Below are 15,605 nucleotides of genomic sequence, written 5' to 3'. Positions count from 1 at the left end.
AATATGAGACAACAACTGCCACTAGTCCACCTGATGTGATATAAAAAGTCCCAGAAGGGGTGGATGTCAGGAGACACGCCCAGGAGACTCGCGAGCACGTCCCTTGTGAAACCACCTGTGCTTTTCCTAAATGTAAACAAGCTTTCGTTGGGCAATAACAATGTGGCTTTCTGGCAGGAAGGCTTTCTGTATCACCAGCAGCGCCAAATGGTACCTTGTGCAGGGACCACGGGGCGCCAGTATTAGACGAACTGGGATGAGAACGTGATTATCAATACTTCTTTTCATGCCTAAAGCTAGAGGAGAAGATGACAACCACTCTCATTTCTGACCACTAAATGTGAAGCTATAATCTCCATCTCAGTTTAGCAAAAAGACTTGAAACTGGGCAAACAGTTAGGCTAGCTTAGTCCATTAGCAGCTTTGTTCAACATGCAGTCTCTGCTGGTTGTCCGAGCCACCTTGAGTTTTTTCTGGATTAATTAAACAAGACATAACATGTTAATTTGTGAGATTTTTTTTTTTTTTTTAACATTTGGACATAACCAGGCTAGCTGTTTCCTTCTGTTTCTAGTCTTTATGCTAAGCTAACTGGCTCTAGTTATAATTATCCAATTCAGCACCATCACAAAGTAAAATCTCCTGATAGACAATGAATGCCAGTGTGTTACATCCAAAGTAGCAGCGGAGCTTAAATGATTAACCGATGAGTAAAATTACAAAAATATGATCGACAAAACCAAAACTGCCCACATTTCTCAGGTTCCAGCTTCTCATTTGGGAGGATTTGCTTATTTCTCTGTTTTATATGACTGTGAACAGAACACCTTTGGGTTTTAGACTGCTAATTGGATATCTAAGTGTCATTTTTCTCTTCTAAACGATTAATTAAAGTTAGTTTCAAAAAGCGGCATTTCATCACAACCAAACATTTCACGTAGCACCGAATTATTTCAAGGCTATTGCCTGAATACAACAATCCATTCTTCTGGCCCTTTAGTGTATTTAATGTTGTTTCTGTAAGACTTGTTTGTTCTTTCCAGCTGGCATCCCTGAGTGTACTGCACAAATAAAATTAGGGGAACATTAGGGTGCAATGGAGGCACTGCTGAAAAGAAACACAGAAACTTGGAAGTACCGGGCTATTCTAATGTTGTCCCCTAGTCTAGCTCTTTCCTGCTGTGTAAGGGAATAATATTTCATTCAGTCTGCATAAATGAATTTGCAAACAGCGCTCCGACAAGAAAGGGAGGGCCTGATTCCAGGGGAGGCTGTTAAGAAAGCACGGCACCTGTCCTAATATTTCAGCGTATATAAGCAAGAATCTGGGAGAATTAGATTTTTTTATTCTTATCTGGGAGTAAAGTACAGCATCAGCAGCGCTATGCCTTTTTATTAGCAATAGGATCTATTGATTAGTGTAGCGTTTGCATTCTGCTGGCACTTTCTCCGAGTACATGTATTCTTGATTTTCTCCAGCGGCGTTGCATTACTTCCACCTGTGTGCAGCTGCTTACAGGGGACTCGAGGTGCACGCTGGTTATTTTATCAGGCTCAGATCTGCCCAAACAAGCCCGGAGAGGAAACATAAAGGTTCTGCTCCTCCACTGTTGTTTGAGATGCCACATCTGAGCTCTGCCAGACAGAGTAAATCTCCCGCCTTCGGATTTCCACAGAAGTGAGCAGCCCGAACTCAAACAGCAGTGGGCGTGTGGCTGATAGGCCCGGTCCGAAGGGGGCGTTTGCCCAAACAGCCCCTTAACTCAATATCTGTAAAAGGTGACCACAACAAGAACCTATGACGCGACACACCGTCTCATTGCTCAAACACAAAACCCAAACGCCTCGCAGCTGCTGCTCAGGCAGACCGATGGAACCCTTTTTCATTCCAGTTCAAGCAGTGGATTAGTGGGCGCTCGATAACTGAATTTATTGATTAGAGATTCAGTCTCCTCTCCCAGAATGAGTTCTTTCTACTGCACATTGATCAACAGTTATTTAGTCTTAATGTTGTGAGTTCTGGCCCGAGACTCTCAAGGTTCTCTTCTTGTCGAATTTCTCTCTCGCTATGGCTGAACTAAAGACAGGGCAGTTTCTTTAAAACCTTTTGGGTGATCCTTAAGAAAAGATACAATCACTGCATATCATTTTCCTATTTTTAGGCCCTAATTGCGGTTCCCCTTTGGCACAAGCAGTGTAATTTTGAACGCTGTGATGCTCTGATGAAATATATTATCTAATATTGTTGAGAACCGGATCATTGGCGGCTCAGATATTACATATGACACATGGTTGAGTGAGCAAATTATGTAGGGCTGATCAGTGTAATTTCTGAAAATGTGAGATGCATCCCCAAAATCTGACGGAATCCAACAAGTGAACAAAATGTTGCAGGAGTCCTGCTGAAGCCATCAGTCAAATTTTTGAAGATGCATTCCGTGAAATATTAGTGTGACGACCCCTGTTTGTGGTTTTTACCTGCGCCTGTTTTGAGGCAGGAGAAAGAGCCACACCTGACACACCCTCTTCTGACTGCTGCACTGACAGGGAGTGTGAGTGGCAGAGCTGAATGCTAACATGCTTATTGTTAGCTGGTGTAATGTTTACTATGTTCAGCATCCCATTTAGCTTGTAAGCACACCAACATTTGCTAATTAGCATTAAGCACAACGTAAAGCTGAGGGAGTTGGTTGGATTTTTTTTTTTTGTTTGACATTTGGTTATAGATCATAAAAAGAATGTACAGATGGAAATGTTGACGGTAGCAGATAAAACGTTAAAGGGGAAACCTTGGTGAGTTGTTACAGTCGTTGATCGTCTAGGTCCATAAAATCAGTAAATCTAGGAAGCCCAAACTCCTCTTTTTGTTTCTACCGTCTCCTTACTGCAACAACTCATGAACAAGACTTGCCTTTCTTGTTACAAAAGGGATGTGATTATTAAAAAAAAAAGTTCCATCTCCCCTTGAATCGATTCCGTGGTGTTGCCAGATTCTTGACAACCTCAGCCTGTCAGAGGCAAAAACAAGCACTTTGAGAGGACGATTGGAGTCGCCCCCGAGGACAGCACGGACCAAATATCACTGCAATCCACCCCAATATCTTTCGAGACTACAAAAAAAAGTCCAACTCACGGTGGCGCTACTTTGCCATCAAGGTTTGGTGAAACAGGCAGCAGTGACAGCATGCAGCAGATGGATTCTCCCTCCCGGTCCCTGTACTACTTTATTTCAAATTTATTTGGCAATCCGGCACACTGTAGTAAAATTTAGGGAAGGTTTAAAGGTATCAAAACTTGAAACGCATCCAGCCTTAGTAAAAAACACAATTACTGGCATCTGTGTAGTTATGAGTGAGCGACAGATGAATGGTCAGACGGAGGATGATCTGTAATACCTCCCCGAACATCACTGCGGAAGGCACAAAAGGGAGGGGAGAGGGGATCGCTTTTAGCCTTTTATATCGAACTGGATTCTCAATTTTTTTTTTTCTTTTTGTTTGAATTGCAATACGGTGCAGGTTATATGGCGATGTCTACCCAATGGAGTTCTTCATTTCAAGAAAGTGCTGTGCTTTGACGGCTCCGCAGCCTTAATGGTGGCTTGTAATTGCTCCATCACCCATACTAATGTGCACTCTGCACCCTTTTCAAAACAAAAACATTGCATTTCCTCTTCTTTTTTGTTTTTTTTTGGTGGACCCGATTGTCACCGTCTAAGCATGGCAGCCAATAGAGTGAGGACTCTCAGATCCAGGGAACAGAGAGAACAATGTCATATTCATAAGCGGAGACATCAGCTCTCCTCCTCATTACCACAGCACAGTCATGAATGGGAGCTTCTGTCCCCACAATCATGAAAGGACCTGTCATCTGTCTGTTTCCTCTAATTGACTGTTTACTACATTTCAGCGCTGACAGATAGACAGACACGCAGACACATTTTTGATCATCCTCAGTTTGTCATTCAGTGTGACACCGAAGTACAAATCCCTCACTTAGAAATGTCCAGAGTTTCTCTCTTCTTCATACATTTACTACACCACTCAAAGTGATAGCGCGTCCCACGGCAGCGCTCCCGTGACCTTGACAAAACAACCAGATACAGTATTTACTTGAAGGTCCCGCCATAAAGTACGTGGACAAAAACACTTGTACAGAGCACCCAAGGTGATGTTATTCGAGGAGAGATTGGAAGTCTTTCAGAGACTGAAAAGAAAAAAAAAAAAAAGTCAAGGACAGAAAGATGTTTTTTCGCAGCGTGGACCTCCATCACCACCGTCTTCTTTGGCTACAACCCCTGACTTGGGAGGACAAAACCAACGTGAAATCTGCCTATTCACCGCAGCGAGAGCCCCCCCTTCGGCTCTCACATCCACGAGCGACTCTCAAAAGAGAGTGTGAAGTTTGACGGTGGACGCACATTCACACGCTGCCACGGTCAGACAAGGCAATAATGGTTTAAATACATTCAATTTTCAGGTGAGACCTTGTGCCTTCCTACACACACATGCACACACAGACACACACACACACACACAGCATCAAAACTCGAGAGTAGAAAAACAGCCTGGAGGTGCGATGTCCTCAGTGAAGCCAACACCACTAAGGGTGTTACATCTGATAACCGCTGGTTAAAATGTCTCCCTTCTCTCCGTGCCAACTCTCCTTCCCGCCCCTCCCTCCTCACCAGTATGATTAGCTGCCACCGCATAAAGTAGTGCCATGCATTATCTAGCAATTAGAGTGAGGCTTATTAAGCAGAGTTTAATGTAAATTTAATGAGCAATAAATTCAATTTCTTTAAATAGAAGAGTTTATTATTCTTACAAATGATGTACGGCGGTGATTTCAATGTACAGGCGATGAAATACTTCACAAGCAGGCACATATCAATGGGCCATTAGGTGCGGTATTAAATATATCCTGAAACAAGGTCCCATATAAGTGCTATTTCATACAGATCGCGGAGAGAGAAGACCTCTTCAGCTCGCTGCAGAGATGGCGCTAATGTACTGCACGCGGTTCTGGAGTGGAGCTGGAACAACAGATCAGTTGTTTCAGTCATTTATTTTTTTTTTTTTAAAGAGCAAAATCTGCCAAAACATTTCTCTGCTTTCAGCGCCTCGATTTGGAGGATTCGCCTCTTTTCTGCACCCTCTGTGATCGTGATCTGTTAAAGTCTGACGGTTAATGAGACAAACAAGCAGATTCCTCAGCTTTGAGAGGCATCTTTTGTGGGGGAAGTGAGTAACTAAGAACCCAGCAGATTAAAAAGGGGCATCATGTGGTTTATAGAGGAGAAATTCGCTGACTTAATGTTTACTAGGTAATATTACAAACTTTCCATGACTGTTCTGGGGACCATATTTTCCCTGGAGGAAGACCTTGTTCATTCACTGCTTGAAGCTAGAAAGGTGGCAGGGTCCACCACAAGTAAGACAGAGGGTCAGCTTGTTTATTCAGTCATGAAAAGAGTTCTAGTTTGTTTAGGCATAAAGAAAGGATAAAAAATCTTTCTCTTTTGATTTAAGTGTCTTCCCCAAAACAACATAATGCACCTTTAATATATAGGGATTTTTGCCCATCATTCTTGTTGTTTTGTAGGTTACCCACCCATGTGCTATACAGGGTGGGGGAAGGAGAGTAGTTGATGAATGTCAAAATACGCATAAAACCAGAGTACTTGTACCGGTTGATGATTTTCTGTCATACTTATGACAATAATCATTGTACATTTATTCAAGTGCTGTAATTTAGTAGGATTTTGATGTACTTATACTTTCGGTATTTTTCTCTTTTATGCCACCTTATATGTCCTACTTCAGTACATTCGAGAGGAAAATGAGGAAAATAATATGTGTTTGCTTCACACTCTTTCCCTCCAGACACCCAGCAGTCTTGACAACGCGTGGAATGGTTCAGTTTTACCCCCTTTTGGGAAGTCTGGCTCCATTACATTCCTTTTATGATATTGTCAAAATGTATATGGCACCAGGGCATCATGTTCGGCTTCTACCTGTGGCACTGTAAGTCAGCATTTGTATAAAATTCATGTGTGTGTTCCCCAGATCCGAACAGATTCCTCAGATGAAGATTTTTTTCCCTATCTGCCCGATCCAGGGGAACACATATATCACACCTGCCAACATCAGGCCCCCGGTAGTCTCATATTTTAGATATCACATTACATTATAGGATACTATTTTGTTGTCCCCTTCACAAAGAAGAAGAAGGATAAACCTGACACAGGACTACAGTCTGCAGAGTGGCAGTGAGACGGGAGGCATATGTCAATAAAGAGAAAGGTCTCGCACCAAGTGGAGTGTCACATGCAGGTGTATTTCCTCTTCTCAGAGTCGGTTTTGTCTCTTCTCAATGGCAAACTGAGCGGATTGGAGGGCTCGAGCGAGTGACACACATCAGGCAGGGTCAGGCTCTGCCTCTGGGGTGGGTTGCCAGGTAAGAAGACGCACATCCCACACTAGAAAACTGAGAAGCACCCATTTCATTCTTCTGATTATTCAAACAGGAAGAAATGACCAATGGAAAGATTAGCGGGAGAAAGGGGATAAAAATACAAAGTGTTGGCAGGTATGGCTTACATATATATCGGGCACAACTAACAATTGATTTCATGATTAATTAATCTGCTTTCGGATTCCTCATGTTCCTCAAAACTTTCCGCGAGCCCAAAGTGACCGCTTCAAATCGCATCTTTTGTCCAAACAACTGTCCAAAACCCACTTGCTCTTCATTTATTGTCATAAGTTACCAAGAAAAGCAGCACATCTCCAGAATTTAGAGGCTGGAACCAGCACACGTTTGACATGTTTTGCTCGAGACATTAGTGAAGCGAATGATCGATTCCCCAAATAGCTGCCGATTAACTGTCTCTCAATCGACTAATCGCTGCAGCGCCAACTTCGAAACATTAAAACAACTGCTTTTATACAGTGTTACTGCATCAAGAAACATAATCCAGGATAACACTGACTGTATAATAATGTAACACTCACAGGGGACATTTTTCCGACTGAGTAGTTCTAGTGAAACTGGAACCTTTTCACACTGTTGTGCTGCTGCTCAAGGATCTGAGTGTTTTCTATAGTGCTCAACAGATCTATGCATGCAAAGATATGAATAAACGTCCTGTAAGGCCCTGGAATGCAACATGACCCAAGTAGTTCAACACACGTGTCACAACATGAGGAAATAAAAACACTGCCAACCTCCAGAACACACACACACACACGTGGAAGGCAAACACAACTGCACATCTCAGCTGCATCAGATTCAAAGCCAAACCCCACCATACGCGGCAGAAGATGGACATCTTCAATTACTCATCGTGTCACGTGCCAACTGGCATCCGAGAGAGCACCCTAACAACTGTATGTTTCCTTTTGTTTCTCCGAGATCCCGTCTTTCAGCGGCGCCGTGAGGCGTCATGACAGCTCGTATTGATCCGCTTCACCATCGCTCAGCCCTGACGAATGACTTTAAGCTGGCAATAAGTGGGATTATGCAACCTTCTGAAATTCGACCATCTGATATGCTACAACAGGCCGGGCCCCAGGAGACGTGCGGAGAGGAATCCTGCTAAACAGAATCTTTGTTGAAATGCAAAGTCTCAGCGTTTCATAACCGGATGCTCATCTGAGGGCGCTCCATGAGCTTTATGAGTCACGCTGCATACTGTTAGAACAAGTTTCTCTTACTCCTTCTTTAATTAGCCCTCCCCCCCTCCCTCCCTCCGTATCTTCATAACAAACCCAACGCCTATCGTGTCAAGCAGCAATCCAGTTAGCGGGGCTGTTTGGAGACAAAGTTCAAATCAACTCATGCTGGATTATGAAGGAAAGAAAAATTGGAAGCTGTCAAAAAGCAGACTGTCAGCACTCCACCATAGCACGAGGCTGGGCCCTGCTTCTGCTCCCAGCAGCTGGCACAAAGACAATCAAACAAAAGAAAAACCCTCAGGTCAGATCATCTCCTGTGCAGGGAATTTATTATTCTTTCCTTTTTTGTTTTCTTTTGTTTGTTTTTTTTAAACCTGAACTGAGAGCACAAATTCAGCTTTCCTGATGCCGCAGCACACCCCGCGTGGATCGAGCCGGAGGGCCGTTATTGCACGTTCATGACGCATTATTTTATTTGACTGAGAGGTTAATTAACTTAATGTGACACGGAAGCGCCAGACAATGCTGTAAATGTCATTCAACTGGTATTCAACGCAGGCCGTAATAAATTCGACGACTGTGAAATGGAAGCTTGTAAGCGGTGAGCTGGAAACGAAAGGGAAAGAAACCCATCACTGGTGGGCTCACTCTGTGGAGGACTTGGGGAAGGAGGGGAGGGCAGGTTGTCACTGTCAGCACACACACTCACAACCACACACATGCGCGCACACACTTTGAGTCCCTGCAGACCTGTTGATGGCTGATGCAGATGCTGTGCACAGTGAGCAGCCACTAATTTCAATGTCTTAACACCCCAGTGGGGGAAAAGAAAAAGAAGGAGTCACTCCTCAAAAGTGTGAACCTGCCATCGCAACTGTTGCTTGCCATTTCAAAACCACCGCTGGGGGGGCTGACAGCACAACTACAACGTCCAGCCAACCGGCTGGGACAGATCTTTATAATTATTTATTGTGATTATGATTATTTAATGAAGACATGTGTTACCGCTTCACATGCGTCAGTATTGTCAGCGGATGCGATTTCCAGGAAAAGGAAGGAAAAAAAAAAGAAAAAACACACACTGACGCATGCAACTCTGATGCAACCGCGGTGGAATAACGTGGCGGTGTGTGTGTGTGTGTGTGTGTGTGTGTGTGTGTGTTGGGGGGCGAATGATCGGACTGACTGCAATGGTCGTGCTCGTTCAGGGCTCCACTGGTTCATGCAGTTTGCAAAAAAAAATAAAGAAATAAATAACCCCCCCCCGCTCCTCTTCCAACAGCGACATAGCAGATTTACATCTCCAGCCTCACTGACGAGAAGAAGAAGAAGAAGAAGAAGAAGAAGAAGAAGAAGAAGAAGAAGAAGAAGAAGAAGAAGAAGAAGAAGAAGTGAAGACTGCGGTGGGGGAACACACACACACACACACACTCAGGCATCAGAGGCTGCAGTTGTGCGGCCAGAGAGGACACTGTGAGAGACTAGAGCTGCAATGCGTGTTTTTCTTTCGCTCTAAAGCGCACCTGAAGCGCAGACTTGAGAGATTCTGGAGATGAGTTTGGACTGTGGAGGGATTTTTTTTTTCCATCATGCGGCACGACCGAGAGAAAAAAAAAACGGGACCCGAGCGCGCGTTCTCTCTCGTGACCATCATCTGACGGAGGTGATGATGATGGTGGCGGTGTTGGTAAAGAGACACGTTTCACTGAGCGCTGCCTTCAACTTGCCCCGTGGCTCCGAATCCTGCACGATTCCACTCGCCGCGACACTCGCCGCTGATACTCCCCCCTCTCCTCTCTCTCCGCCTATTGTGCTGCACCAAACATTTACTTTTTAATATATATATAGCTCCCGTCCTTCTGTAAGCCCCGTGTTGTAGTACTACCACTAAGTCAGGACAACACCCCATCAATCAGCGGGCAAGAGAAAAAAAAAAAAAAAAACATCCCCACACAAGTCGACAAACAGTCTGGAAGCTCACAAAACCATCGCGGATATACCGAGAGCGATAGAAAAAGTGATGCTGAGATTTTCCCAAGCACCCTGCCTGTGTGCGCATCCAGCGCGCACAACGCACCGCACAACTTCTCCAACCCCCTGGTTCAATCACACACACACACACACACACACACACACACACTCAGATACACACACACGCACGCACTCCTCTGGCTTCATCCGTGGATAGATGTCTGCATCCCGCAAGACACAACGGCGGCTGAAAAGAGAGAGGAAAAAAAAAAAAAGAAATCCAAACTTACCTTTCGGGAGAAACGCCGCCGAAATCACGAAAACACAGAGAGAAATAGCGAGAGATCCGCTCCCCGTGATCGCCATGTTGGACACCTGCTTGAGACTGGCGGCGCTAAATCACCTAGAGACGGCCATGGGATGAAAATGTAGACACATGAGAGGCGGAGGGAGGGCTCAAAGCAGGGAGCCTGCTATCATATTGGGGCTGCATTATGTTGCAATGACATCTAGGCCTATAAAATCATACAGGAGTATTACTGTGGCACATTTTTAGTGATGTTTTTTTTTTTTTCTTTTTTTTTCTTTTTTTTTTTTTGCTCACTGAACACACCGTACAGTAATCCTCAACAGGAACACTAAAGCTGCATTACAGAGATACCAGGGGAAGTGTAAAAATACAAATGGAGCGCGGTGAGGTAACCATAAACTCACCTCCGAGAAACACAGACACTTTACAGGGAATATTATAGTAATTTTCTTTTTTACGGTTATAGTCTGTTAGCTCGTGTGGGTGAGACCAGCCACAAGAAGCACTGGCTGTAACTGCGTTCACTGTATGTTTATTAGACAGCGGTGAAGCAAAAAGCTGCGTAAGCTGCTGTTTGTTAAACGGAGTGTATGTTTCAGCCTGTTATTAAAAAAATGTTGTTGTTTTTTTTTGTTTTTTTTAAAGGGCGTTTATCCTTCATCAGCAGTCATAAAAACACACGTTTATGCCACTATATGTTTTTTTTATCAACGTTATTCAAGTTAAACTACGTTATCCAGTGTAAGAATGTGTTCACAGAGGTGTTGTAGCTTCGTTTAAGGGATAATCAGTAAAGTTTGTTGAGCATCACTAGTTCTGATGGCCGTGGTGCTCAATGCCTACTCAAAGAGCGCCCCCTCTGTCCTTGACTGGTGTATTACACGTTGTAGCTGGAGAAGGTGTTCAAACAAAAAAAAAAAGACAGAAAGAAAAAAGAAAAAGAAAATCACATCAGAATTTGACAATTTAAAAAAGAATAAAAAATAAAAAATAAAAAATCACCCACCGCTTGAACGGAAATGAAATGCTAGAGATTATTAATAACTGTGACCGACTGAACTCTACCTCCTTCTCTTTTTGTCTGCTTTATTATATCTGGTAATGTTTCACCACCCCCCACCTCCCTCCCCCCTTCTTCCTCTTCTTCTTTGGGAAACTTATTCTCACCTAAAGAACAGGAAGAAGTACATCTGGAATATCTTATGGGAATCGCAGCGCCTCGGAGAACGGTGCATGACAACGGTGAATCTCATTTCCCTTTTTTCATTGTGTCAAAACAGCACAAAGGCTGCTAATTGCACAATCTATTCTCTGAGACTGCGTGTCAGTCCTCATTCCATGGATGAGTAGATAGCATTTAGAGCTTCACTCTAATGCTGCAGCCGTCCCTATCACTACAGATTGAATTCCACACATCAAATTTATTTCAGATGTTATTATCTGTGGCAGCTTGCCAGTTCTGCCTGCCACTCACACAATGTCTCCACAAGGTGTTTTCTCCCTCGCAGCAACCGGCCGCCTGCTTTATTTTCCCACCGCATAGCTAGGTGGCCAGTCCGTCTGTGTGCATCTGCTTTTTTTTTTTTTTTTTGAGGGGGGGGGGGCTCAATAAGTAATATTTCCACATTTTGGATTTTGTGTTTTTCACATTTGTAACTTTTTCTCCCCCACCCAACCCCCCAGATTTGTAATGATTTGATTTACAGTGTTGCTGTTGGTTCATTGCAGTTCTTGTTGCACTCCCCCCCCCCACCACCACAACTTTTTTTTTTGTTTTTCACTCCCTGGTGATTCACTCCACTATACCGCATGGCATTTCCCTTTTGCTCATGAGAATAGATGGGGTTCCTGGGTCTCTTCTCTGAGAAGAGAAGCCCAAGCGTCTCTGTCTCCCCGAGCGGGATGAATAATGGATGGGAATGGATCAGATGACTGAACTGCTTCATCTGGATCCTCTGTAGTAATGCCCAGTCATAGATTCCCTGTATGTGCGCTCAATCTGTGTGTTGTGTAAGGGGCTGTCACGCAGCATGCAAACGGTTAAGGTGGTTTATTTCACGTATATTGCCGGTGCCATTTAATAGGGCAGCCATCAGCATTTTCTATTTAAATTAGTGGGGGAAACTGGTAATAAAAGTTTTTTTTTTTTCTTTAATTTTTTTTCTCACCCGGGCTTCTTTCTCAGTTAATGTTTGATTAGAAATGCAATGGTTTTAAATTAAGATTTCTTTTCCCCCTTGGTATGAAATCAATCAAATTAACGGAAATTGAATTATTTGAGATGGTAATCTATTTAAGCAAACCATTCACCATGAAAATGTTTTCCTCCTGTTGTGAAGGGAAGAATAATTGAATCAGACCCTTGTAAGTGACCCCCAATGGCTGCGCAAGAACAAGGCTTATTGAAATGAAATGTAGATTTCTTTTCTCTCATGCGCAGACCACGTAAGTGAGGAGGCAGGGGTATGTAAAATTCAATTTACTGCACATAATGTGTACACAGAACCACACGTGTAGGATATGTAACATGGAACCAAGGGCAGAATAATGGACTGTAATCATAGCGGAAAAACTGTTTCTCCAAGCAGGAGTCATATTCACATATTTTCTTTTTTGCTTTATTTTAGCCAAACAGCATTTCTAAAAGCACAATGGTTATACTGCACAGGTCCCACTCTTTCTCCCCCACCACAGCAAATTATTACAGGAAATTATATTCCAAATATATCACCACAGGTCATCAATTCTCTGTGCCTGCGAGGGAAGAAACATGTGCGCTTGGTTGGTTTCTTGCCGCGTCACACTTACATACATGTAGGAACGGCTTATAAATCACAATCATGTGTTTTCATATACGCTTTTCAAGAAAGGAAATCCTGTATTTTCTACGCAGAGGGGAACTGCATTGATACTCTCAACTTATTTTATGATAATTCAATACTAATTAGGAGGGTGATCAGACCGCTTGTTTGCCACAGAGAGCAAACAGACCTGCACAAGTACACTGCATTATGTGCGGCTGTTCAGGAGTTCAGTGTTTTACAAATCTTAATAAATGTATGTTAATGGCATACTGTAATGATCTTCATCATTCTCCGTCTTTTCCCCCAGCAGAAAACTCGTAAACACCTAATTGTTAGACATATGCTCCACATTTTTATCAGTCAACGCACGCACAGGCAGTCTTGCATCCCCTTCCCAAAGCCACATGCAGACACAGGCCTACAGCAGGTGATCGTAATAAATCACGAGTCACGTGGTACCTTACAGAGGCTTAATGGTAATAAATTTGTCAGGGTATAGTGTATGTCAAGTTGGCTGGATGGGGCCTGAGTGGGCCTTTCTTGTCTCAATATGTGTGGAAGAGAAATATTGTTTCAGCGCTGCGATTTATATTAGTCTGAACTCCGAAACACTCAGACGCACACTCTGCATTTTTTCGGCCACTTCAAACCTTTTCAGAGCTTGAAAGGATGGTATTGACCCACTTCCACCTTTTTATCTGCTTCGAGTGATCCATCTAATCCAACATATATACCTCGGGGTATCTTTCCTGTCTGACGTGCCCTTAAAGCCTGTACAGGGAACATCCAGATTAACTCGAGTGCATCTACAGCACCAGTCGTGCTCCTCGCGTGATCGTTCCAAACGGGCTCATTCTTGGTTACAGGTCTACAGTGTTATCATGTTTATTTCATATAACTGAAGTGTCTGTTTAGGAGGATTTGTCAAGCTTGCATGTTTCAACCCTGCTGTAAAATCTAGCTAGAGCCAGCTTCAAAGTTTAGCGGGTCATTAGGTCACTGTACTTGCTGGGTTAACCTGGTTGGCCACTTTGCTCAGGTCGGTCTTACTAGTAACGAGCTGGTCGACCAGTTTTTGCATAGCTGGTTGAAAGGCTAGCACCCGGGCTGAGGGAACTGGTCAAATTGTTTCAGACCACGATGGTCACACTGGCATAAGTCCCCAGGTCTGAGATGAAGGGTAAGGTGGTAATCAAAGAGTAGCACCTAATACCCAGCAGGAACCACGGTGGGAAACTGTGGGTTTTACTTGTGGCAGTGTTAACAGGAGAAAACACACACTACTCCCATGTGGGGCCCCCCTATGGCATACTACTACTAGTGGTGCTGCTACTCCTATTCTTCCTCCTGAGCTACAACTTACTACTGCTCCTACTCTACCTCCTGAGCTACAGCCTGCTACTACTGCCTATATTTTTCCACTTCAGACTGAGAGTGAAATCATTGAAAAAAAATATATCAGTAATATTAGCACACACAAAAGCCACATAAAACCATGTTCAGCCACCAAAGCCTCCAACGGCACCAAGAAAATGTAACCTTGGGTGCGATGTTGAAAAAACCGGCTGCTTCAAAGTGCTCAAATAGATACGAACGTTTTATCAGACTCAGTCAGTTTGAGGACATTCCGGCACTTTCCTCCAAATAGCATTAAAATCGCACGAGGATTAGGACACATTTGCATATTAATTAAGCAGAAACATCCCGTAAACAAAGCATGTATCTTCGAAAATCCAGATGAGTGATTTGACACGTATGCCAAATTGGTTTGCGGGACAACTTTTTTTTTTTTTTTTTTTTCACTCTGAAGACCTACAGCAGGCTCTCATGTAGGTTTTCAAGCCAGAGGTAAAAACCCCAACAGTCCCAGAGGTGCTGTTCAGATCAGGAGTTCGACTCCTCATCTGCTTGTGTGGGCACTGATTCATCTTGTCAGACACTTAAATCTCAACATTAATTAAATATCTAGTTCATTACATGCCGGGTTTTTTTCACAATTCAGAACATACTATCAACCAGTATTCTCCCAAGGTCTGTGCTGTTCAGTTCCAATGATTACCCTGCAGAATAGACACCAAAGACCGACCGAGCAGGAATCAAACCTCAGAAAATCCAATAAAATGCTTTAACCTTGACAGTGCATGTAGCAATCATCTGTAATCCTATTGGACACGCAAATTAGTCTCTAAGACTATGCTTTCACACATCAGAATAATTTCATTTTTCAATTACTGAAATCAAAGACACAATAATATGGCTTAGGAACATCCAATCACTCCTTAATATAATTTTTTTTTTTCCCTGCCGATGTATTGGAAAACAGGGAGAGGTTAATATCTTTCAACCTGTTTCATACAACTGGTTTACTAGACATGACAGATACTGTAGACAGAGTCGAACCTCATGGTGGAGTCATTTCAAAACAGTTGAAATATTCTTTAAAAACCTTCTCTTTTTAACTAAGAAATGAGATTCGATCATTAACACAACAGGGTTTCCAGTTCTAGTTCACAAGAGAGATGCTATCAATTTATGAACTCCCCAGCTTGTTGTGGATTTTGTACGACTCTCACTGACTCACTCGTGACTGAAGCAATGACAGTTCAACACCAGAATACATTAAAGGAAAAGTTCACCCAAAAATGACAAATGAGTCAATATTTACTCAACCCCATCCCGATGGAAAGTTGGGTGAGGTTTCGATTCCCACTCACTTCTGGAGCCTCTCGGCAAAAAAGAAACTTCAAGGCTTCATGCAGCTCGTCTAGTGTATAATCCATTACCCAGACACCCATAGATCCCAAAAAGATTTAATAATACATTGTTTACTCCCTTAAAGCT

At 43.2% G+C, this 15,605-nt stretch overlaps 1 protein-coding gene across 8 annotated transcripts in view; it reads right to left on the bottom strand.

Moving 5' to 3' along the window:
* The window catches only part of cadm1b (cell adhesion molecule 1b), a 177,547-nt gene that overhangs the window by 155,019 nt on the left and 6,923 nt on the right, over positions 1–15,605 (bottom strand). For 6 of the 8 annotated variants that reach the window (XM_037085624.1, XM_037085633.1, XM_037085574.1 and 3 more), the window contains exon 2: positions 9,941–10,053. The exons of the other annotated variants lie outside the window; for them this stretch is intronic. In XM_037085624.1, the coding sequence (XP_036941519.1) occupies positions 9,941–10,016 (76 nt within the window). In that variant the 5' untranslated portion in view covers positions 10,017–10,053. The remainder of the gene's footprint in view (positions 1–9,940; positions 10,054–15,605) is intronic. 8 annotated transcript variants of the gene reach the window in all.

Source organism: Acanthopagrus latus, chromosome 2 (genome assembly GCF_904848185.1).
Source record: "Acanthopagrus latus isolate v.2019 chromosome 2, fAcaLat1.1, whole genome shotgun sequence".
Lineage (NCBI taxonomy): Eukaryota > Metazoa > Chordata > Actinopteri > Spariformes > Sparidae > Acanthopagrus > Acanthopagrus latus.
Note: the sequence above shows the minus strand (reverse complement) of the source record. Positions and strands in the feature narration are given on the sequence as shown.